The sequence below is a fragment of the Myotis brandtii genome, unplaced genomic scaffold (assembly GCF_000412655.1).
Source record: "Myotis brandtii unplaced genomic scaffold, ASM41265v1 scaffold112, whole genome shotgun sequence".
Lineage (NCBI taxonomy): Eukaryota > Metazoa > Chordata > Mammalia > Chiroptera > Vespertilionidae > Myotis > Myotis brandtii.
The window spans coordinates 10,234,461-10,259,947 of NW_005353838.1; the positions used below are offsets into that span (position 1 = coordinate 10,234,461).

At 39.8% G+C, this 25,487-nt stretch overlaps 1 protein-coding gene across 10 annotated transcripts in view; it reads left to right on the forward strand.

Moving 5' to 3' along the window:
• The window catches only part of OSBPL6 (oxysterol binding protein-like 6), a 173,492-nt gene that overhangs the window by 117,234 nt on the left and 30,771 nt on the right, over positions 1-25,487 (forward strand). For 5 of the 10 annotated variants that reach the window (XM_005857627.2, XM_014546283.1, XM_014546308.1 and 2 more), the window contains 8 exons: positions 6,845-6,967; positions 9,634-9,687; positions 10,741-10,854; positions 10,971-11,141; positions 13,645-13,777; positions 16,220-16,323; positions 16,888-16,980; positions 21,251-21,325. In XM_005857627.2, coding sequence (XP_005857689.1) covers positions 6,845-6,967; positions 9,634-9,687; positions 10,741-10,854; positions 10,971-11,141; positions 13,645-13,777; positions 16,220-16,323; positions 16,888-16,980; positions 21,251-21,325 — 867 coding nt within the window. The remainder of the gene's footprint in view (positions 1-6,844; positions 6,968-9,633; positions 9,688-10,740; positions 10,855-10,970; positions 11,142-13,644; positions 13,778-16,219; positions 16,324-16,887; positions 16,981-21,250; positions 21,326-25,487) is intronic. The other 5 variants (XM_014546314.1, XM_014546329.1, XM_014546333.1 and 2 more) reach the window with 3 other exon arrangements.

The following is a 25,487-nucleotide window of genomic DNA, read 5'->3' on the forward strand; positions in this document are numbered from 1 at the left end:
TTTTCAGTGGGCTGGCTCCCCTGTCAAGAAACCCAGAAAACAGGATGCCTGGGGATTTTGAAATCAAATATAAAAATAGCGCTTGACTTCCAAAGCATTTCAACTTCCAAATATATATAACTGATCCATCCACTTCCCTTGTCCTTTATTAAATAGAATCCTTGAAGAAAGAACACTCTACTACCCTAGTGTTGTGGACTGTGTACACTGTATCTCTTTATATTTTGAAGCTATTACAAGCTGAGACGTTTATTCAATCAGACAGAAGTAGATTGCTAAACTAAGGAAAGGGAGAGTTATTAAACCCCCCAAAATTTAAAATGATATGATTTCTATTGGAATGGCAAATAGAGGATGTTTAGTTGGTAAATACAAGTAGTAATCTCTTTGAAACATCAGTGTTTTCTTATAGGCAGCTAAAGGAGAGAGAACAGATAAATAAGTAAATGCAGAGGCAACGGGAAGGGCAGCTAACATTTATTAAGCACCCACCTTGAGCCAGGCCCTGGATTAGTACATATATTTCCTTCCTTGGTCAGCGCTCAACTCCACAAAGTGAGTACTGGTAACATTCTCATTTACAGAGACAGAGTAGTTGTCCAGCGTCAGATAGCTGGGAAGTATGTGGCAGAGCGGAGGGGAACAGAGACATGGTAGTGAGAGATACTCAGAGAAAGGAAGACTTGGAGACATATACAGAAACAGGAAGGAGAGGTGCTGGTGTTAAAACAACTAGGGAGCAGCAGGCACACAAGACGTCCTCCGGCCCTGCCCCTCCCTCCAGCTGCATCTGTAGCCTCTTTGGCATCTCACTTTATAGTCCAGCTACCTCCACCTGCACACAGTTCCTCACAGTAGCCATGCTCTTTCCTCCCCAGCTAGGGGGTCTACCCCTTGTACCCAGCCTGCCTGGGGTGCTCCCTGCTCCCCTCCCTTTCCTTGACCTGGAATGTCTAAAGAAACTCAGAAAACAGAATGCTTTTTTCAAATGCTGATCACTTTTCTACCCAACCCACCCTCAGCCCCAGACCACTTGGTGTAGCCAGTCCCATCACTATCACATTCATTTTTTTATTTCACATTCTTTCTTAAGTCAGGTTCCCTAGAGGGACATCCTGACACTGGGTGCTTGTAATTTGCTGGGGAGAGCCCTCTGGGGAGAGGGGTGAGGGAGGGGTCAGGGCAGGTGTGGAGCTAAGCAAGAAGGGCTTTGAGCTGGAGTCCAGAGCTCCAGGCCATGAATTGGAGCACAGAGTTGGTTTCACCCTGAGGCAAGGAGGACTTTTTGTTCCCTCAGCCCTTTGTACCTTGGTTCCTTCAGTCCTTGAGAGCCAAGGTGGGGGGAGATGCTGCAGCATAATTTCCCAGGCCCGAGGCCCCAGTTTGGTGAAAACAGCTCTTCCCCCTTAGCCTTAGCAGTTCCCAGTGCTCACGGCAGCTGGGGCCTGGGTCCACCGGCCTGATTCAGGATCTGGGCTGGGCACCAGCAGCATCCACTTCCCATTACTCCTCCATGCTATTTATTGTCCGCTTGGCTCTTGCTGTTGGATTAATACTCATGTTTTTGTGTTAATAGATACCATATCTTTGGGGGTCCCATGAAATCAGAGGGTCCAGATAGCATCTCTAAGCCCCTTTGAGAGAAGATGGGCTTCCTGGGCTCTGGTGGTGGTGGAAGAACATTGTTTGAAGTACACATTGTCCTGTCTCAGGATGTGTTCAAATTCTTTGGTACTTTCGCCTCCTAAAGCATTCTCTCACCCACCCACCCACACATGCATGCACAAAGAGTATGCCCTTAAGAAAGGAAATGTCTCTGGTTGTTTTTTTGTGTTCCCCCCCCCCCAAAAGAACAGACTAGGGCTGTTATTAGGTTACTTCCTGTGTAGTTATTATTATTAGATCAAAAATATTACTAAAACCTCTATAATAGCAAAAATGTTTATGTATCTAACTAGAGTCAAGTACTGACATGATCACATTAGGGCTTTGGGCTCTGTTCCTATTATAAGTAAACCTATGAAAATTGAAGACTTTTAATATCAATTGAAATTATGAAAAAAAAATGTCTTCAATTTTCAAAGAGTAATTTTAGCTTTCTTAAGATCGACCTAGTCTCCTAAGCAGAGATGGGTGGTGCTAAATACTGAGCTGGGATGTTTCATTTATTACACACCTTGTTTATATCATTATCATCAGCATTTCTAATTAAATAGGGAGAATGTTGTTCGCTCTGGCTTTATCTTTACCTCTGTCAGATTGACAGTTTATTTAACTGTAGGAACTACACTAGGATTCTTCTCAATTACTTTTGCTGGGTTTAGTTATTCTGCATCAGAGTGAATGGAATTATTTGTTCAGAGCTGCCTCATTTATAATGAAGAAATGCATTTTAACTTTTCATCTGTTCTTTCTTACCCCTTTTTGTTTCCTCTTCAGTTAAACTCCCAAAGAAGAAAAAAATGAGTGTGTTAGAAATCAATAGCCATAGCCCCATAGGGACAAGCTGTTATTACATTCTGGGTTTCATTAGGAAAAAAATTAAAAACATCTATACTTATTAAATTTTCCATTTTCACGAGTAATTCGGAGTGTTCATCATACACACCCACACACACTCAGGGAATAAATCAAAGATGAACACTAGCCTTAAAATAAGGTAAGATCTAGCCAATAATAGCAGTGCTATTCTTTTAGAGATTCTATCCATGGATGGTGCTACCAGAAATAGAAATGTCATTAAGCACAGTTAATATCTCTCTAAGAACAGAAAAAGTGCTAATGGATATATTTGTTTCGTGAGTATACCAAACTTTAAAAAAGAAATCAGTAGAAATCCATCATTTTTATGAAATCAAAATCCATCATTTTTATCTACTTTTTTAGTAAGAATAGAAATCCAAAGATACTGTACTTTGTATAAGAACTACTTTCTTCTTCTGTTATTCTAACACTAGAGGCCCGATGCATGAAATTCGTGCAAGGGGCTCGGCCCTCGCAGACCCGGCTTCGTCCAGAAAGTTGTCCGGAAGGATGTCCAGTCTAGTTAGCATATTATGCTTTTATTATTATAGATTACTCATAAACTGTATTCTCCTGCTGAATTGCAGTTCACTATTAAAAAATGAGAATGCAAAGACCCCCCCTTTGTTTTCTGGATGACAAGAAACATCGTATACAGCCTGAAATTCTCATTTGCAACCTTTTTAAAATTACTTTGTCTAATTAACAACTTTGACCAGATCTATCCCAGTTTCTGACAGTATTATCTTCAAGTAGAAAATCACTTTTGGGGGTTTCTTACAGGTCTTTTTTCTTAAAAAACAAACACATTTTAGTGATGCATAATTTTACAGATCCTTTAAAGGGCCCTTAATGTTGCCAAATAAAGACTGGTGGGTGTGCTTCTGTAAGGTCTATAGTTCATTCACTAGACACCCCTCAGATGACAAAGAAGATGAAAACTGACATTAGTTTTCCTGGAGTTTTGTGGGAATATGTGTGTTGTAGGGTTGGGCTTACAGAGGATAGAAGCATGATGCTGGTTTTAGAGGGCTTTTCAGAAGTCAGGAATATCTCCTAGCCTTCATGATGTTCGAATGAAGCAATGTTCAGTGACATGTCCTGGAAACATCACTTTCTGTGAAAAGTCCACCCTATTCACATATATTTGGATTTGAACATAGATTTGATGTGGCCATAGAGCAAGCAGTTTCTGGGATGAAAGGAGAACAAAGGAAAAAGAGACATGGATAGTAAACAGGCAGCCCTTTCCCTTCCTGTCCCCATGGCCGATATTAGTAACTGATTGTGGCACCATAGCCTCTGGGCCTTGTCAGCGCCTCACAGTTCTTTAACAGGTCTGGGCAGCCACCACCCAGATATTTGTGCCAGTAAGTTTATGTGCCCTGGATTGGGGCCATTGGCTATTCCTGTTGAAGCCTTTGTTCTGGGATCTGCGGAAGACTCCTGATGGAATGTATCTTTTCCGAAGGCACCTTCCTGAGTCGTTCTGGGATGGGGCGCTCTGAGAGGGGTTGCCCTGATACCTGGAGCTGCATCCAGCTTTGTGACGCTGGGGGTTTTGCTTCCCTGCACTGTGGGCAGGACTGTAGCAGTTGTGCATGGGATGTGACCTTGTAGTTCCTGCCCCTAAATTATACCACATTTGAATTTATTGATGATAGCCATTCTGACAGGTGTGAGATAATATCTCATTGTGAGGATGTGGAGAAAGGGGAACCCTCATGCACTGTTAGTGGAATTGCAGACTGGTGCAGCCACTATGGAAAACAGTATGGAGGGCTCTCAAAAAATTAAAAATGGAACTACCTTATGACCCAGTGATTCCACTTCTGGTATATATCTGAAGAAACCCAAAACACTAATTCAAAAGAATATACCCACCCTATGTTCATTGCAGTGTTGTTAACAATAGCCAAGCTATGGAAGCAACCCAAGTCAATAGACAAGTGGATAACAGTGGTGGTACATATATACTTAGCCATAAAAAGGGATAAAATCTTACCATTTGTGACCTCATGGATGAACCTAGAAGATATTATACTAAATAAATAAGTCGACAGAAAAAGACATATACCATATGATTTCACTTATATGTGGAATCTAAAGAACAAAATAAATGACCAAACAAAATTGAAACAGACTCATGGACAAAGAGAACAGACTGATGGTTGCCAGAGGGGCTGGGGGTTGGGAGGCTGAGTGAAAAAGGTAAAAGGATTAAGAGGTACAAATTGGCAGTTACAAAATAGTCGCTTGGATGTAAAGTACAGCAGAGAGAATATAGTCAATAAGTTGTAATAACTGTAATGGTGCCAGGTGGGTATGGGAAATATTGGGGGAACATTTTGTAAAGTATATGATTGTCTAACCACTATGCTGTACACCTGAAACTAATACAAAATAATATTGAATGTAAAAAAAAAGGAAAAATATCTTTTTGGAAATGTGCTACACATGATTACTTTGATGCTATAATTTTATCAAGATTATCAAATAAACAAGAACTATTTTTTATTTACAAAATATAAGTAAAATTGCAGAATGTTGGCTGAAAAAAAAAATTATGCCACATGCATGAGATCTTGAATATGAGCGTTTGCCAGGCCAGCAGGTACTTTAGTGCTGGGCCCTCAAAAATCACCTGGTCCGACCCGTCCGGTGTGGCTCAGTGGTTAAGTGTCAACCTATGAACCAGGAGGTCATGGTTTGATTCCCGGTCAGGTCATAAGCCCGGGCTCGATCCCCAGTAGGGAAGGTGCAGAAGGCAGCTGTTCAATGATTCTCTCATCATTGATGTTTCTATCTCTCCCTCTCCTTTCCTCTCTGAAATCAATTTTTTTAAAAATTATTTTTAAGAAATCACCTGGTCCAGAGATTTTAAAACTCAGGATGTTGCTAAGGGCCTGTCAGCGGCCATGGAAGCAGGCCCCCAGGGAGGTGTGGGGGGAACTGGGACAGCCTAAGAATGGGCATCCTTCTCTCAGGCCATGCACACTGTTGCCAGATCTTACAGGCTTTCACAAAACACCAGAAATTTGGACTTTTGAAATCTGAAATCTTCTGATTTTTAAGTGTTGACAACTCATTAAAAAATTATAAAAACCATAGATGAACAAAATATGTCTTATGGCAGAGGAAACTGTGATTTAGTTCCTTTTTACCAGAGGAGGACGCTTGTGTGGACTTGAGCATCCCAGCTACCTGGGTTCGCAGTGTGGTGCTTTTTCCAAGAACGCTCAAGGGTGTGTGTGTCTCAGGATGCGTGCCTTCGAAAAGCATGGACCTCTTGGTGTGTTTGGCGAGCAGGAGGTTTTATGCGCACTCTGAAACGCACACAGCTTCACTGAGGAGAAACAGGTCCCCACAGCGCTGCTCTTCAGCTTAAGGTCATGAGCCACTTAGACCCGTGTAGCCTTTCCATTTCTGCACAAAGAGCTAGGTCCACGCACTAATTGAACATTTGCCATCAAAACAGTCTTATTTCAAAAGGTTAAAGTGCCTCTGTGCCCGCAGATGCACTGTCTGGAAAAATGCATTTTAAACCTTCTGAGTACATGCCCTAGCCCCGTGGTTGGCAAACTGCGGCTCGAGAGCCACATGCGGCTCTTTGGCCCCTTGAGTGTGGCTCTTCCTAAGCCTTAGGAGTACCCTAATTAAGTTAATAACAATGTACCTACCTATATAGTTTAAGTTTAAAAAATTTGGCTCTCAAAAGAAATTTCAGTCGTTGTACTGTTGATATTTGGCTCTTTTGACTAATGAGTTTGCCGACCACTGCCCTAGCCTATTTGGCTCAATGGAAAGAGCGTGGGCCTGCAGACTAAAGGGTCCCAGGGTCAATTCTGGTCAAGGGCATGTACCTTGGTTGCAGGCTCAGTCCTCGGCCCTGGTCTGGGCACATGCAAAGGTAACCAATCGATGTTTTTTCTTCTCTCTCTCTCTCTCTCTCTCCCCCGCCCCCCCCCCCCCAAATTCCACTCTCTCCAAAAATCAATGGAAAAATATCATCAGGTGAGGATTAACAAAAAAACAAAACAAAACAAACCTTCTGTACAGGCCATTGAAATTTCATGCTACCCCAACCTCCAACTCCATCTTGTGTCTGATGGACCCAGACTTGCAAGTCTACCTGGAAGCTCATTTTAACTTCAGCTCTAAATGCTTAGCTGGATCTGATGTTAGAATTTGCTCCAGAATGTTGCTCATACTTCCAGTGGGTCCAACACTGCTTCAAAAGCAAGTTCTACTTAAGAATCTGTTGTAAGTGTGTCATCAAGCACCAAGAAACCTGTGATTTGCCTTTCTCCTTTTCTCTCAGGAAGCTGACAGCTGGGAAATTATAGAAGGGCTGAAAATAGGCCAAACCAATGTCCAGAGACCAGACAAACATGAAGGCTTTATGCTGAAGAAAAGAAAATGGCCTTTAAAAGGCTGGCACAAGGTAACATTTTCATCATATTCATCTTCAGCTCATCTTTGTAAATAGAGGATCTGATTTGGTGTTATTAGGTAGGAAGCCAAGAGTATGGCTGTATGTGCAAACGAATTCTCTAGGCCTTGTTTCAGCCATTTGGGCTGCATGCAACCTGTTGTACCTGTTTAAGTCTGAGATCTGTAATATCTGTCTGCAGGGGGAAAATTATTTTAAAAATATTTTAAGATAACTTATTTTTATATTTTAAATTCAGTTTGTACATATTATTATCTACTCTGGGTTTTTTTTTCCCACTTAAATTAATATGTTCTTACTACATATTCTTCTCAATGGAAGGTTTTAAAAAAAATTCATGCATATTTTCCACTGGATGAACTTATTGAACCAATTTTCCACGATTATGGAACCAATTCCCTTTTGCTGGATATGTACGCTATTTATGTCTAATTTTTTACTGTCATGATGTTGTGATGACCATCCAATGAATTTCTATTTACTTCATTGGGGTAACTACCTAGAATTATTGTTACCAGTGCAAATTAAAGGTGGAAATTCACTGACCTTGGAAGTTTGGTTATTACTCTTTAAACTATATGGTTTATTCTTCTCTTCCCGACCCCACATGCTTTTACCACCCTCCAGTTTTAATTACAGAGAAGATATTTCGCACTTCATTGATGCGGTGACCTGAGTAGCAAGACTTGTGTGATGCTGAGGAGGAACTTGTCCTCCGTTCTCAGTGTCAGCCCTTTGGTGGACCACCAGCATCTCAAATCACTGGAAGGACAGGCTCATCTACTTGCCACATCTGCCGATGGATCTCACCTCAGGGCAGACAGATTTATTGGCTGGTGGTAGCTGCCCATCGGCCCCAAGCAGGGAGGTTATGGATTATAAAATCCTTGAAGAAATATACTTTTTGCCCTTTAAGGGAAAGACTTGGCCTGGCTGGTGTGGCTCAGTGGTTGAGCATCGACCAGGAGGTCATGGTTCAATTCCCAGTCAGGGTACATATCTGGATTCTGGGCTCAATCCCCAGCAGGAGGCAGCTGATCAAAGATTCTTTCTCATCATTGATGTTTCTCTGCCTCTCTCCCTCTCCCCTCCTCTCTCTGAAATCAATAAAAGCATATTTTTTTAAAAAAGGAAGACTTAAAAAATTAACCAATGGGAATGTTCCTCAATCCTCTATCTCTGAGGGTGAAGTAAAAGCAGGCCAAAGAGGCTCCCACAACTATTCCTTCTCACTTGACAGTCTCCCCGGAACCCCCTAATATTCTCCCAATGCCAGGATTTCTCTCCACCCTGTTCTTCCTTGGATTTTGATCAGCTTTTTGCCTTTTGTTCTGACCTTACCACTTCACAGTTCCTCAAATCAGTGGCCCTGCTACTCTCATATAGGTTATCCCTGCTAAAATTCTTTAATAGATAGAAATGGAAAAATGGGGGGAGGGGTCAAATAAACCAATTTGAATTGAATTGCAAACTTATTTAGCACTCTCAGTTCGTGTTTCAGCAAAACTGGCTGTGGTTCAACTGCAGCTCTTTCTGGACCATGCCTTTTGAATGTTTTGTTACATAAATAGTGGGAGGTTCTCCCTTGCATAACCTTTTCTCCTGGTCTCTCGTGCCATCAGATATTTATTCAAGTATCAGCCCATTTGACTGCCCACGTTATGGGAATCGAGTAATCAAGTGTTTTTCAGCTGTAGAGATTCTTTCTTCCAGTGCTTACTTGTTGCCACCCCTAACCTGTAACAAAGGGGTCCCAGTGGCCTTCTGTGAGTTCCATGCAGGGTGTCCCTAGCCTGACTTCCTGCTACCTCAGCAGCTAAGAGTTCCTGAATCACATAAAAACTTCCCAGCAGAGTAATTTTCCAGCAACAGAAAGACTCCCTGCATCTGTAGAGACTAGAAGAGGGCACTGGACTCGTTGTTGGATTGGGTCCTGGGAGCTGTTTGTTCTTTTGTCAATTGCCCTTGGAAAGGAAATCAACAACAGAGAGTTCTTGAGTGTTTGTGGAGCAAAAGTGGCTGCATGCATTTGAATCGGATCAGGAGTATCTTGAAGGTGACGAAAATTGCCCAAAAGATTCCTTCTCCCCCCCACCCCCTCATATTTTAAACCCTTAATGTAGTTAAGAAATAATTATCTCTTTTACTAATAGTACACTGCAGGAATTTTGCAAATTAGAGATGCAAACATATTGCTAAGGCAACTTTCCAGATCACTCATTAATCATAGACCCAGTCCACCGGCTTCTGTGACAGACATGAGCATTTTCAGGAATTACCCATGATACCCAGGGAAATACAGGACTGAGAAATTCACAAGCTCCTCACAAAATCTCTGTGACCTAACTCAGGTTATTCTTATTTCTCACTTTCAAAAAAAAAATCCCAATATGATTCATTCAGAAAGTCTTAGCTGCAGATCCTGAGATTCACACTCCCCACCCAGCATAGCCACCCCTGTTAAGAAAAACCATGCTGAAAAGATTTCAGCTCCATTGCATTGTGTGTAAAAGAAACCAAGTAGGTTAACATTACACAACTCATATATTAAAATGATAAACACATTGTTTACTAAATGCCAAGCAACATTAACCCACACTTGTGAATGTCTTATATAATTTAAAGTACAATAACTGGGGGTTGTTTGGTTCTTGCAGCGTTTTTTTGTCCTGGATAATGGAATGTTAAAGTATTCAAAGGCACCACTTGATGTAAGTAGCACACAAGGCATGTGTCAGAGATTGATGTAGAATTTGCTTGAAGTGCGTACACACCACAGCTGTGCCAGCCTTGTGCCATAGTTACCAGCTTTGTTCATTTTTGTGCCTGTAATATTTAACAAGCTACCAGACTTCCATGCTGCATGGAAGGTGTGTTTTAGGCTTCAGCTCAAGCTAACATAAAATCTCAAACTGGTGCATGAAGATTTAATTTCACTATTGTGCTGTCTGTTGTTCCAAGCAAGCTTAAACCTAAAAGTAACACACTAATAAAAATTAACTTTTCTGTCTTGGAGAGAAAACCCAAATAGGCTTTTTTTCTGCATTTTAATAAACTATGCTTTATGTGCTGTTTGAGATTTAAAGCAACCTTTGTTCTTGTCGATGTCCTTTTAATACCTATCTTATGAACTTCATTTCTATTTCATATCAGACATTCTCTTATCTCGGGAATCCCAACTTACTAAAATTAATCCTATTTATTTTTCTTTACTGTAGAAAGTAGTTGTTTGCATGCAAAACTGGAAAATGCCCTCCTTATCATTGTGGTGTGGGGAAATAAGAGAGTTCCGTTTTGTTCTCATCTCTTCCATTGAATCGCTGTGTGTCCTTGGTCAGACGAGGGCAGCCAGAAGGAAGAGCTGGCTGCTCTGTGCTCTCTGGTCCCAGCTGCCCAGTTCCGTCCCAGCAGCTGTCTGCTAGCAGATTACTTGGGGATGTTCTGGGCTGTAGGTCAAAGATGGACCACAGTTATTTTAAGAACCATTAAAGATATATTTTTTGGGATATAAGTTATACAACTTAGAATTATAAAAAAGGGACATTATATGTTATGCCAGAAACAGGAGTAAGAGCTGGATATTCTTACTGAAATTGGTGTGGAGTCATGGCAACTTCAACTGTCCTCAGGTTAAGGACCTTAACCTCAGAATCCGAACCTTTTTCCCTTTCTAAAGAGAATTAAAGATGTCATTAAGCTCACTTCCGTGCAGAAACACATCATCTATCCTTCCAGCCTCTTTACTAGTGTTTTAAATATTTCAGATTCAAAAAGGGAAGGTCCACGGAAGCATCGATGTCGGACTCTCGGTCATGTCTATTAAAAAGAAAGCTCGGAGGATAGACCTGGACACAGAAGAGCACATCTATCATTTGAAGGTGAGGTTGCTTTTCAACAGTTTCTCTGCCATTATCCGAGGAAATCACTTGCCTATATCAGTGGTAAACAGAGTATCGGTTTCACCATAACCTTCTCCTCTTGTTCATTGTTTTAGGTGAAATCCCAGGACTGGTTTGATGCATGGGTCTCCAAACTGCGCCACCATCGCCTGTACCGGCAGAATGAGATTGTGAGGTCACCAAGAGATGCTAGTTTTCACATATTTCCTTCAACCTCCACAGCTGAATCCTCACCAGCTGCTAATGTTTCCGTCATAGATGGAAAGGTGTGTCTTAGAAATATAAAAGTCAGCCCAGAAATTGCTTGGAAAGTTATGTAGGCCCATTTGACCAACCCAAAAGAGATGATTTTCTTTGTAAAGTAGCTCTCAGAAGACAGTAGTGACATTTGGCATCAAAGTTAATAACGAGTATGGATCAGGTGGATATGTGGATCACCGAGAGAATTAACAGTTGCTTTTCCTTTTTACGAATGGACTACAACCTAATTTACTATAGCTTTTTAAGAATATTTGGAAGTGGGGCGAACATTTGATTAATTAGCACCTAGAAATTGATGTCTTCCTGGGTGGTAATAGGAAGACTACAAAGTTTTGAAAATGAAACTTGCTTTTTTGCCTTGAGATGTAATACATACATGACCCAGAGAGAGACGAGTAAATTTCCCCCTGAGGTTAATGCAAGTGGGCTAGAGAATTTGCCAACAATCTGAGCAGTAGCCCACTAAGTCAGGCAGTGTTAGGCATTTGACATATATTCATCTCTAATCTTTAATATAGCGAAAGCTCAGAGACAGAACAGAATTTTTCCAGGTGTTACATGGCCATTGAACAGCTGAGCCAGGATCTGAATCCTCATCTCTCAGTTTCCTTTCCGTTATTCTGGGTCCCAGATTGCGGAAGACTGAAGTTGTTCTTTGGACTGTAGTAAGAGTTCATTTTCTGTGTTGCTGAAAAACTAGAGGTGTTGCCTATTAAAAATCAAGGTTAAGACCACAGGCAGGGAGACAGCTGTTTGTGCCTTTGACTCGATAATTAAGTTTTCTGAACCAGAGCCACATGGCCCTGCCCAGGGGTGTTCCAGCTTCCCACTTGGCACCTGATATTGAGAACAGGGACATCTGTAAATAACTGGCTGCCACAAGGAGCTGGATTTGAGAATGTTTCAGTGAAAATCCCCCTTTCTCTATTTTCTCATATAAGGGTGTATATAGTACATATATCTGAGTTTTCTTTGCAAAGCATTGAAAAACATCATGGAGTAACTGTAAGACTAATCAAATCAGAGTAAATAAAACACTTCTGTGTTCAGTTTTTATTATCTCAATGGAAATTACTCAAGTATTTCGTAGGCTCTGAAACCTTTTGGGTTGTAGCCTTGGCAAGGCTATTTAATCAGTCCTAGGAAGGAGATGTTGGGCGAACCAGGAGATCAGAGGGTTAGGAAACAGGGCACTTACTGAATGACCCAACACAAGATGCTCAACATAACCCCCAAGTTTCTCTGAGCCTCCTGCCTTCCTCCTGCCTTCTCCCCACAGGATAGAATGAATCCCAGAGTTAGTCCAAATTAAACAAGAAATGTATCCCTGCTGGATATTTTTAAAATATAAATGTTTAATCCTTTGATGGTTCCAGCTTCTGCCTGCATCTTTGGCACAGAGTGTTGATAAAAGATACATTATTTTCATCCCTTTTGTTATTTATTAAATCACTTGGGTGATATCCAAGAACAGAGAGCTGAAACTAAATCCTCCCCACTGTTTGCCTTGGAATAAGAAAGCTCTTTAGCTCTGGTTTTCATAGGAGATCTATTGCCCTAGTTATGAATGACATTCTCTTAGATCTAACTCAGTGAAAAATTCCCAATACATTTATCAAAATGCAATAAAGTCTGAGGAGAGCTCTTAACACTGCTTGCATTCTGAGTATCAAGTCATGAGACTTCTGAATGTTAATTGCTTTGTGGCCCAGTGTGGGTAACAAATAAGTTTGTGTTGGCTATGTATGAGCATCCTTCACTTCAGAATAAATTAGAAGAGACACAGCCACTTGTAATCGAAAATTAAAAAGCAAAATTAAATATGGAGTTTTAAAGTTGTTTCAGCTTTTGGAAAAATAACTTTCTGCTTTTTTTCCCACTGAACATTTACTGTACTCACTTTAGTATCTACATAGTTCATACAACTTTATTTCCCATAAAATACCTTCCATGGGAAGTATATCAGCTTTAAGTAATAAACTTGGCAAGACTACCTTTTTATATACTAGACTTTTCAGTATGCATTCAAAGCATTTGCAAGGTTACTTGCTGATGGATAATGTTCGGTATTTAGGAATCACAGGTGACTACCTCGACCTTGAGCTGATCATGAGCACACAGAGAGCTTTTGTAAGGGAAAAGGCCTTCCATCATGAGTTGAGTCTGCAGTGAGGACACTGTATCCAATATGACTGATGGAGTAATTTAACATTATTGGGAATTTGAGTTGGCAGGTTCCTGAGAGTATGAGATGTAACCTACTTGAGTGTTGTCCCATTCAGTGTACTGGCATAACAGAGATAGCAATTGATGAAAGTGTTGCTAGTGTTTATGAATTTTGGCTTCACTGAGCATGTACCACATTTAACCAAGAGGCTTTCTCCATATTTTGATTGTGCCCTTTCTTCCTTTCTTTGTAAATGGTCTTTTGAGAGTACTTGTATTTTTTTAAATCACTTAAATGTACTGTTTCTGCTTAACTTTATTTTTTGTTGTTGTTTATTTTAGGTGCAACCAAACAGCTGTTCATGGCAGTCCCCCTTGCCATGCAGCAACAGCCTCCCTGTCACCTGCACCACCGGCCAGAGTAAAGTGGCAGCCTGGTTACAGGACTCGGAAGAAATGGACAGGTGTGCAGAAGGTTAGTTCTTACCCAGTGTGGGCTGTCAGCATAAGCCAAGCAACAGAAACAAAGGAGGTGAATCGTGGGTGCTGCACCTTTCACTTCCTCCACCTCCCTGATGCCTCAACTTTTTTCTTTTCTTTTCTTATTTTTATACACCAGGTCCTTCTTCCCATGACTTGGGCTTCTTACCTGTCAGTTCTGCACCCTCACAAGTACTGAACCTGGTTTCATCCTTACCCTGACCTCCACCCTCTTCAGCCTTCTCACCTCATCTCATTACCATTTCCCTTCTGCCTTCTTTAGCCTCCCAGTCCCTGACCCCTGGGGCAACCATGGGAGAAGTGCTGCCCCAGGAGTACCCTCCACCCTCACTCCTTGACTCTCTGCCCCATCACTCCATCACACCTGTGCATTGCCTTGCTTGCAATAAATAGCTAAATTATATTGTATCTTATATCTACAGTTACCTGTTAGAGGTGTTCCACTGTGGATCAGTTATGAAATACTCTGAACTAATACGTGATTCCCTCACTCTGCCATCTCTGAACCTCTTAGTCTCCAGAAACCTTCTCCATCTGTAGGGTAATCACAATTATTAAGAAATATGAATATAATATTAACTGGATAGAAGACTCCACAGATAGACAATGTTAGATGATCACCTCACCAGCACCTTGCTTATGATGTAATTTTGTTTTTTAAAAGGCAAGTTGAAGTGTAGGTTCCTTTTAGCCATTTTTTTTTCCCGTCTTCCCTCTCACCCCTTCCTTCCTTCTTTGCACTGCATTTCTCCCTCATTTTTCCCCTTTTATCTTCTGGCTCCTACCCTTCAGAGCCACTTTCCCTTGTTTTCTATAAAGGGAAGGAGTTGGGGCATACACAGGTGCTGCCTCCCCTGAAAGGGGGGAAGGGGCGGGAGCAGTGGAAGGGCACTGGCCTTTCCATTATCCGCTTCCTCCCACCTTCATTGGGTGCTTCCCTCTCTGAAGAAATGTAAGGCCATTGATAGCCAAGAGTTCCCTGGAGGGACAATAGCAGCACTTGAACAGCCAACCTGGGCTCCATCCTGAGGCAGATGCTGCTAAAAGGAGGGACTAAGGCAGGGGTGGGCAAACTTTTTGACTCGAGGGCCACAATGGGTCCTTAAACTGGACCGGAGGGCCGGAACAAAAGCATGGATGGAGTGTTTGTGTGAACTAATATAAATTCAATCCATGAACTGTGCAGAGATTCTCAGTCCTCTATGAAGAGTCTTAGTATTTACTCTCTATTTTATTTTATAGTGACCAAAAAAAAAACAATCTGCCAAAAATGTCAAAAACCTTTACAACTACCTTTGTCATTTGACCCAGCTAATCTTTAGCCATATTTAACAGTAATATTTTGTTGCCTATACCAAATTTGTAATAATTCAGATCTTTGAGATTTAATGAGAAACAAAGATAAGTGAAATTTTCACCAACTGCCACAAAAATAAGGACGATCACTCGATAATTTTACAGATTTATACACATGCCTCTTCATAAACAGTACACATGCAGAAGTCATCACATAACTGGGAGCCATGTTCATAATATCACCAATTGAGTAAATAATACTAGTAACTCAATATCTTTGACTATTGAATTTCACATACTAAAGGTCATTTTTTTGTGTGATACTTCAATGTGCAGATCTTTAAACATTCATTTTTTAAAATATATCAAAAAATTAAAAGTTATTTCTTCATTCTAAGCCATTCAAACAGAATGGGCTTCATGCCCAGGTGATGCTGCTCCTGCTGGGCCCGGCAACACACTCTGAGAATCTTTAGTTTTGTTGAGTGTAACATCTCCACTAGATTTTAAAGAAGTCATGCATTGCCACACTGTTGTGAGCTAAATTAAAGATAAATACATTCACCTGACTCTGTGTTCCATCTTATTTTTCTGAACTTGACTTTGCCTCCATCCATATTCCAAGTAGTCACCTTGTAAACTATTTGAGGAACAGGTAGACAGGTCCTTTTTTAAAAAAAATTATCTTTATTGTGGAAAGTATTACAGATGTCCCCCTCTTTTTCCCCGCGTTGGCCCTCCTGGTAGACAGGTTCTTAACAGTAAAACCATACAACTGCTGAAGTTCCCTGGAGTGTGTTTTTGTGAGACAAGGGCACCTGAGCAGGAAAGGGAGCATACACAATTTGTCTGGCTCTTTACAATTTAATGGCTCTCTACACTAATAGCTGCTAATTTGCAGGAGTGCACTTTGAAGTCATCTAATGATAATCAGTGGTTTTATGGTTCTAAACCAGAGAAGAGTCTGTGTGGGCGTTTTTTCTCTTTCATTTGCCAGTATCACCATTATATATAAACACGGGTCTGCCTAATCATATTTGCCACTGTTTGGATAGATTTATTACCACCACCACCACTCCCTGCCCAGTGCTAACATACTTTTATTTCTGGTTTTTGTTAGACCTTGCACACTGCCAGTCAAACCTTGTGGAACTTAGCAAACTCCTGCAAAATTTGGAAATACTTCAGAGAACTCAGTCAGCACCCAACTTTACTGACATGCAGGTAAACATATTACTGCTGGTAAAAGGACCTTAAGATATTAGCTCGGAATTTTTACTAGATTGTTCCATGAATGTTTAAGGTAACATTAAAGGGAACTAACTACAATGTAGATTAGTTTCTATTCTGGAATCATTCTTAGTATTTTGGAATCTTGGTGCCATTGTGGTTAGATGTCTAATTTGAAATGTCTTACATTTCAATACAAACTAGAAAAAATAAAAATCTGAATCATTCTTCTATATTTGTGTTACATTAAAAATGATAGCTTTGAAGGTATAACTTAGATGCTCTGCTCTCAGAATTATTACCATCTTTTCACGTAGAAAAAAATGCTACAGATCTCTAATCCTGCTTTCATTTTGGATAGCAGAAAAATATATTTAAGTTCTCATCTTTGCTTTTGAATGCCCACTGTGCATCAGATAATGCCTTCTCCTGGCTGGTTGCTTTAGGTGTCTAACAGTGAGTCTTGACTAACTTGCTCTGCTCTCTTTGTCTAGGCCTGTTTTGTATATGTGTGAACTTAACATTACTTTGTTGCTTTTAACTGTTTGTGTAATGTAGGCTAACTGTGTAGATATTTCAAAGAAAGACAAGCGGGTCACAAGAAGATGGAGAACAAAAAGTGTCAGCAAAGATACAAAAATACAACTGCAGGTACAGACTTTACTTTTCCTCCATTCATATTTTTGCATACTTTTATAGTCTTTACATATCAGTTCATGGAAATTAAAAGGTTTACAGCAGCTTAACTGTTTTAAATCCAGTGCTTTTCAGACTGTTATATTATCCAAAATAGAGGTAAATCTATCCTTTGTACTCTGATCTAAGTAAAAAGAATTTAAAATAAAGATAAAAATTATTTAATATGGATGTAAAGTGGCATTTTTATTCTGTTATGGCCTTAGAACCATTACAATATATCTTTTAAAAAGTCATTTTAAAAATCTCAACTGACTATTTAGTGGGCTGTAATAAACACTCATTTTTATATAATAGACCTTAAAAGAGCCAAATTTGTACCTATCAATAAAAGAGTGAGAGCTGCAATAGATTGGAAATCAATAAACCTGGGATCTAGCCTGATTACTGTGATTTCCTAGCAATATAATTTTATGCATTTCTCTGAAATTTTCTGGGCTTCTATTTGTTCCTGGGTAAAGTAAAGGAATTAATGTGATGATTTCTGAATTCCCTTTCAACTCTAAAGTTTCATAATTCTATAAAACAGATATTATTTGGCCATCATCAATCACATTTAAAATCTGAACTGGAGTCTTAATTGTTCATAATAAACTTAATTTAAATTTATTTTCAATGTTATTTATTTAATATGAATAATTTTTTTTATATATATTTTTTTATTGCTTAAATTATTACAAAGAGTATTACATGTTTCTCCTTTTTTTCCCCCGCCCTTGACAATAATAATTTTAAAATAAGATCCTATTTTGTTATTTTATTGCAATGATACTAAATATGGTAAATGCCTAAAACCTCTTATGCCATAAATCATATCATTTTTAGATCTATAAACTAGAATTTCTAATACTCTGATCCTAGCTGTATATTATAAAGGACTCTTGCCTGGCACAATCAAAATTCAACTTATGACTTTGCTTTGCTTTCTATTGCTCTATAAATCAATTTATATTCTAATACAAAGGTAAAGGGAACTGTTTTGCAGAATTCGTCAATGTCTTCTGAATAAATAACTAATTCTTCTTTAATTCTGACTTTATTAATAACATTTTTGTGCCATAATTCTGAATGTGTAAATAACAAACTCTTTGTTGCTTTGCTTGCTAATCTGATGTTTTTGAAAATAAGTTTTCATAAGCACTAAAAATTTATGGTTTATTTAGAATGTCCACATTCTCTGAACACAATTTCTTGTGTTCCTTTGTTCAGTATGTTTTCCCCTCTATTCAGAAAATTAGTACTGTAGAGACAAATGTGCCAAATGACTTCACAAGAAAATTACCTAAAATTGCTTTTGGCAGTTCCATTTGTTTTGAGCATATGATTGTCTAGTTTTGTGGCTGGTTGTTTTTTTGTTTGTTTGTTTGTTGTTTTTTTAAATCCTGGTGTCTATGGTTATTATAACCAGGTAAAGGAACCATTATAAAAATTATTGATTATAATTAGCAATTATTTTAATCTTGTTTTTATAAGGTTTGCCATTGAACAGGTTTCCATTCACAGCTGTTGTCTTGATTGGTTCTCAGTGAGTCTGAGTGCAGTGCCCCTAGCCACCCTGTGTGGCCACGAGGCCACCATAGTCCCCATATTGCTCAGTTTTCCTGAAAGAAATGGGATGAACTCTGAATACCCACCGTTACAGGCTGTGCTTTTCAATGTGCAGGAAGTTTATGAAGATTTTTTTAAGTCATTAGAAGAAATTATTCAAAAAAGCAGGCAAATATGCTTCATTCATACCCCTGCAACATTTTGGCGGGGGGGAGGGGGGGGGGCTTTTTTGTTTTTAAGTTTTTATTTATGCTGTTTTGCTTTGCTTTTGTTTTACCAAAAGTATAACAAAATGGCCCTGTGATTCTGGATTAATTATTTTTGAGGGAAATTGGAATCAGCTCATCCCCCCACTCAAAGAAAACTTGAAACTTACAAAAGTAGATTTAATTGTATCTCCAACTGGAAATAAACAGACTTGGGGTTAGCAGTAAGCTATTAATCATTCCCAGAGAAACCCTACTTCCACATGGGCTGACTGGTAAAACAAAAGGTGTGGTGGGGGAAGGCTGCAGAATTTGGTACCATCTCTGGACCTTTTCTGCTCACTCAAACCAACAGGCCTTCCAGGATCCCTTAGGCTGGGGAAACCATAAAATCAACCAGGAGTGACTATGATCAATATAAATGCCATTACTCATCAGCATTTTACCTATACAAAGACATAACATTTATTTTTACTGTCGTGGGTTACCACCTCCTCCCACTCTAATATACAGGATTTCCCTCCTGTTTTAAGTGTTTCTTGACCATGGGAATTCCATCTGATGGTGCCACGTACTTGTTTGAGCCCATAATCATCTCACTCCTTGAACCACTCACTCAGATAGTCACTGTTGCAGCCAACTTGAGAGGCTTTGTGAGTGGCTCATTTTCCATCCCCTGTTTGTAACGTTTAGAACACCAGCCATTTGTGAATGAACCTAGACTGTTGGTGGTAGCGGTTATTGTTATTGCTATTGTTGTTATTGGTGCTTTCACTGAATTTGCATTCAGCATTCTGTAGCAGTTTTCATTTTGAAATAATTATAAAACAGATCATTTGAAAAATGGACCCCAGGAGAGTAAAAATGAACATGTTATACTGGGTGTTTAATTGCTTATTCTTACATAGGTTGTTAGATTGTGCTATTGATTTGAATGTGAAGGTTATGACCGTATTTCCACGAGAAGCCATTGGGAAGCTAGCCTCAGGAATCCATTGTGTAACTCACTGTGGAGATTACCTTTTAGAAAAAGGACTTCCTGTCTCCCAAACTTCTAGTTTTCTGGTTCTAATAAAAATTCCAATATCATCCTTGTACAGTAACAGTTGGACTGTGTTTTAACTGCAAGAACAGAATGATTTTTAAAGGGTTGCTGTAAAAGAGAGAGCTGCCAGTTTCCTGTGTTGCTAATAGCATGAATTACATACTAGATCCCTAGGTGTTGGAGAGGAGGAATAATAGGAGGTATGAGTAGGAGATAAATGACTGGATGTCGTTCATGTGTAGCCATCTTAGACCTCACAGATGCTCAGATTACACTGTAGGCTCAAAATAAGTTCTTTTTTACTACATTAAACATACAGGGATTTTGTACAGAAAATTTTTTGGTGGAAAACAAATGACATATGTACATATCATATATGTGCGCAGATTTAAGAACTTGGAAGAGAAATGTGATTGTAGTTTGGCAACTATAAAGAGAATTGGAGATAAAGGGATTTAAAATATTTTTCTATTGTTAATGACTAAAGCAGTCTTGCTCTTTTTCTCTATCTGGGCTGTTTGGTGGCTCTTAAGTGCATTTCAGTTAACTGGCATCAAAAATATTGCTCAAAGCCCTGAAGAGCCAGGATCTGGCCAATGGAGGCAGAGTTGAGTGGTTAGAAGGAAATGTCACTATTCCTTAATCCCGCCCAAGAAGAGAAAGAAAGCTCAGGGATTCTTCCACCAGTTTATGCACAGGTGCACATCACTGAATGAAACCTATGCTTTCAGGTTTTCATGGCTGATTTTTGTAGGCATTGTCCCCACACACTGAGAAAACTGAAGATTTTTTTTCTTATGCTATGGGGATCCGCTTGGAAAATTCTTCAACCTGAAAATCCCAACGCCATCCCTAATGTGGAATTTCAGAGAGCTTCATAGGAAGGGTTTACATGGGGAGTTGAAGATTTCTGCTATCCCCGCCCCTGACTTTTTCCTCCCATCAGGAAACAAAAACATTCTGCCTGGCCAACAGAAGCTCCCATGAGAACCTGTTCATTTTAATTTTTGCACATTATTTTTTTAATTACTTTTTCCTGAACTTTTTTTTTTTTGCTTCCATTTAGTGAATGCCTTTTGACTTCATATAACATGACGTTGCATGAATAAAACAGTGTGCAAATGTATTTTTACCTTGAAAGCACAAGCTATTTGTCAGTTTATGCCTTTCCATCTCTTTTTGGGGTGGGGGCGATATTAGCTAATAGACTTATGTGTTTGGTTATTCTGTGATGAGAAGGATGAACTTTTCTCACAGCCTGAATGCCCCTTAGAGCTCTTTTTAATGCTAAGATTTAGGAAAAGTCGACTTCAGTTAAAAACTCTCCCTCGCCCGTGTCTGATTATCTCCCGTCCTCCCACACCCTGCCCTCTCTCTGCCTCATCCCGTGTTTTTTCCTCCCTCCTCTTCTCTCATTCACTGTCAGGAAGGGCCATCTGTGAAGAGCCAGTTCGGCTCAACCCGGCGCCGGCAGAGGCTAGCAGCAGCCGTGGCTACAACAGTGAGTGGATTTCAATCTCAAGTGGACATTTAATAACATTGAGAAACTGTGTGCGTGTGCCACCTCCCCTGTCCTAATGTTGCCACTTGTGTGTGGCAGCATCAACTGTGGCTCATTCCTGCGTTGGTATAGCTTTCGCATGCTCTCTGGGTGCCTTTGCATGGCAGGAGTGGACGCAGACATTGGTGTGTGAGTTGGTAAACTATTCCACAATCCAGTTCTCTATTTCTGCTGTCCATGTAAGAAATAATTTCAGGTCAAGGTTGCAAAACTTGTGGTGTGGGATTTCCTTAAACAATATTGTTTGTTTGTGTGTTTGTTTGCCATACTGACATTGGAACCTTCGCTGAGTTCTGTTTTTCTCAGAAAAGTCATGTTACTACAGACATAAATTGTGCTTTTTTGGGTAGCAATGTGACTATTTGAACAGGATGTGAGACTATAGACATGAGAGGGCAAGAAAAGGTGAATTTTTATGTCATCTCCAAATGGCTACACGAGTTATACTTAGCAAGGGAAAATTGTTTATAAGCTGAAAATCAGAAAATATAATAAAAGCAGAATAACCACAAAGTTAGATGATGTTTAATCCATATGTAGAGGTTGGTTTGGCTTTTCTTTTTTAAATGGAAGGATATTTGGAGGACAGAGGAAGTACTGAGGCAGATAAGGCTAATAACAAATTTAAAAAGGAAAAGTGTGCAGAATAGTCAACTGTCCATATGAAGCATAAAGTAGAACTTGCAAATACAAGAACCCTTTGCTGGATAAAAGTAAATCATAATATTTGTTTAAGCATGACATCCTATCCACTTTTTCAATAGAGTACAAGTTCATAACAATTATGTATGTTAGTTTTTTGGCTATTAGATAGTGTCTTAAGTTAATAATAGTTTTACTCTTGCTAATGGTGGAGTATATTTTAAGATTAGAATTTCTGATAAATATGGAAAGGTTTTTGTTGTATTAATAGGAGAATGGGTACTGGTGCAAAGATTGGTTTTCTACTTTATGATTGGCAACTGACTCTTGCATTTTATTGAGGTACGTAGCTGGATTGTTCGAGAAACAGAATTGCTTTGATTATGAAATGAGCCAGTGACTTGGAATTTATTAGGGGACTGACTCTTAAACTCACATTTTTTGAATTTTAGAACAAACAAATTATTGAAATCAGTTTCATGTTAATGTATATCTTATGCATATACTCAAATGCAGATGAATAAAGTACATGTCACCTACATGGTAAAGAGATGTATAATCAGTTAAATAATTCTTAAATGTAATCTTTCATTTATAAATAAAGAAATCAGGTGATTATTAGGGAACAGGATCTCAGCATAGAAAGGAAAATACTAATGTTTCCTTAAATAATGTACTTCTAAGATGGCATGTAGGAAAGTGAATGTTTCCACTGTGTTCATTTTTTAATGGCAGATACATATAGTGAATATAATAAAGCTGGAAATAGAACCTATTTGAATAGAATGGGTTTATATTTTTTTAAAGTTGAGAATAGAAGAGAAAAGGCTTTTAAAAGATAAAAGTATTCATGCATACCTCTCAGGGTAGCGGTGACCGTAGAAGTTAAGAATAACCTAGATACATCTAATGAGAAAAGTTACTGGCAACATTTAGCAATGAATTCAGGAATAGCTTGGGGAGAAGGGAGTTATTCTAAACCCTCTGAAATTTATAACTTCATGCACACCCAAGCATAGCAACATCTAGCAGGACCCTCAGCGGGCCCCCTTGGCCCCTCACCCATAACTCAGTGACCTGACACTGGTGACTCACCCTATTTCTTTTATTACAGTGGCTCTCTTTCCTCTTCCCAGCACTAACGTTATCCCACATATTTTGAGCCCATCCTAACCTGCCAGTACCTTTTACTTATAATTCTTCCAAATGACTACTGGTCACTCGTTGTTCTTGCCCACTTGGGTGTCTGGGGCAGCTGAGATTGGCTGCCAATGAAAAGTGCACCCAAAGAGATGTTTCAGAGATTTATTCTTGTTCCCTAGCACTAACACCCAAATGGTCCACTTGCAACATCAGCCAGACCCAACAGAATAGGCGTGGAAAAGGAGAAACACTGGCCCCTCTGCATGGATAGACTCTGAGAGTCCCAGGCAGTCAGCACTCCCCATGGGGTCCCTGTACACACAATGCAGAATAACAGCAGCAGACCTTTCTACTGGCTCTGTGAGTCATCTGCACTTAGACCTGCTGTTGTGTTTTCTCTTATTTATACATATTTGTCATTGCTAAATTTCAGTGCCAGTAGCTCCCTGTCAATCCATTTGTCTTTTAATTTCTTCACGGACGTGTGTTAAAAGCATCTCCTAACATCTCCATTCCAAGCTGTGGTCATTGGTACCAGAACATTCCAGGATCAGGCTTCCTCCCTGTCACAGGGTTTCAAGGAAAGCCCTATATCTCTTTCCTGAGCAGGCTGCAAAGGCCACATTCAGTGCTGAGGGTTCTGGGTACAAACATTGAGAGCTGTAGACAGCTCCCATTCCAGCCATCACTGACAGAGAACCTAGTTGCCACTTGAATTTTGTAATTCCATAATACCTAGATGGATGAGTAAAATACTAAGTCCCCAGACTGAAGAGGTACTCAATTAGAGTTAGATTAATACATTCCACTTTGTATTCTCAACTTCGTTTCATGAATTCTGTCAGGTGGCTCATTCCATATACTTCTTTTAACAACAACAAAGAAGATATCAATATAAACATTTTCAGTAGGAAACATATAAAAATTAGTTTTCATTATCCCAGGGGCCTGAATGCAGTTGGAATGCAGCATTCCAGATGTCTTTCCCTGGGAGTTATATACAAACCCACTTTGACTGGTTTAATTGCCTATTTAAACTTCCACTATGTTCAACATATAAATTTGTAGTTTAGGTTTTTCTTCTGAGAATCTGATTCCAAATTTTAGTAGAGAGGCTGTGATCTCAGGGACAAGCTGGGTCCTTACTGTGCTCCCTGGGCCCCCACTGTACCATGTCTCCCATCGAAGCCACTCACCAGCTCTCACAGCCACCTCCCTACCCACCTCTCTCCAATGCCAGGGATGACACCCCTCTCCAATGCCAGGCCAGTCCTTGGAGTGTTGAGGACACCGAGTGTAGATAAAACCCCTTTCCTTAATCATCAACGCATTCCATTCCCCATCACCAAACACCCACATTCCTGTTTCTCAGTGCTCTTCTAGTTCTTTGAAACTTTCTGACTTACCCATTTCCTCAAGGTACAGGCTCTCCCCAGGACCTCCTGATCTCCACTACCCTTCCCATGGATTTTCTTTGTCCCTCCTAGAGGGCTATGGACTGACTAGTCTTTCTAGATTTAGCATCACTACAGTGAAGGTCAGAAATTTCCTTTATCTTTAAATACTCATCCATATAAACCCCATTCCTTTATAAGCATCCCCAAAGGACTTCAGTTATTGTTCTCACAAGTGACCTGGACAGGATTCCAGCAAAATATGAAGCCTAAGGACTCCATTTTTTCAAATAGCTTCTCTGCCATTGTGTGTATGCCCGTGCGTGCTTGCGTCTCTTCTGTGGCCAGTCAGAAACTGAGCTTGATGAGATGAAGGAGCTGTGCACATCTCCCAGCCCAGTGCAGCCAAGGTCCCCATGGAGGACGAGATAGTTACTTTGATAAATCCAGATACCAAATGATTCAGATAATACGTTCACATGGTTAGGGTAGCTGAATTTAGGGGGAAAGCTTCATGCTCACTTCCTTTCTCAGGAAGCCTTGGTATCTTTTGAGATATATAACTTCCTACCAAGGCAAAGTTACATCCAGAGGACCCTCTGTCCAGTCTCAACTGCCCTTACCCAGATCCACAAACTACAGGTTGGTCAGATTTTTTGGTTCTCTCCAACTCCTTTGTCTGGCCTCTGTATCCGCCATGCACGTGCACTAGTTTGTGTTCATTCTCTCTTTTTTTCTGTCAGGAAGTTTAAAGCAAATATTAAAAAATGGGGGGAAAGGACGAGGTTCTGAGATACATAAACACCAGACAAGATATTGGTTTCTTCCTCCCACAGCATATTTTCCGTTAGATAGAGGATATGAGTAATGCTATCATTTATATAAAATTTAGCTTGCAAAGGAGTCTAAGAGTCTGGTTCTTA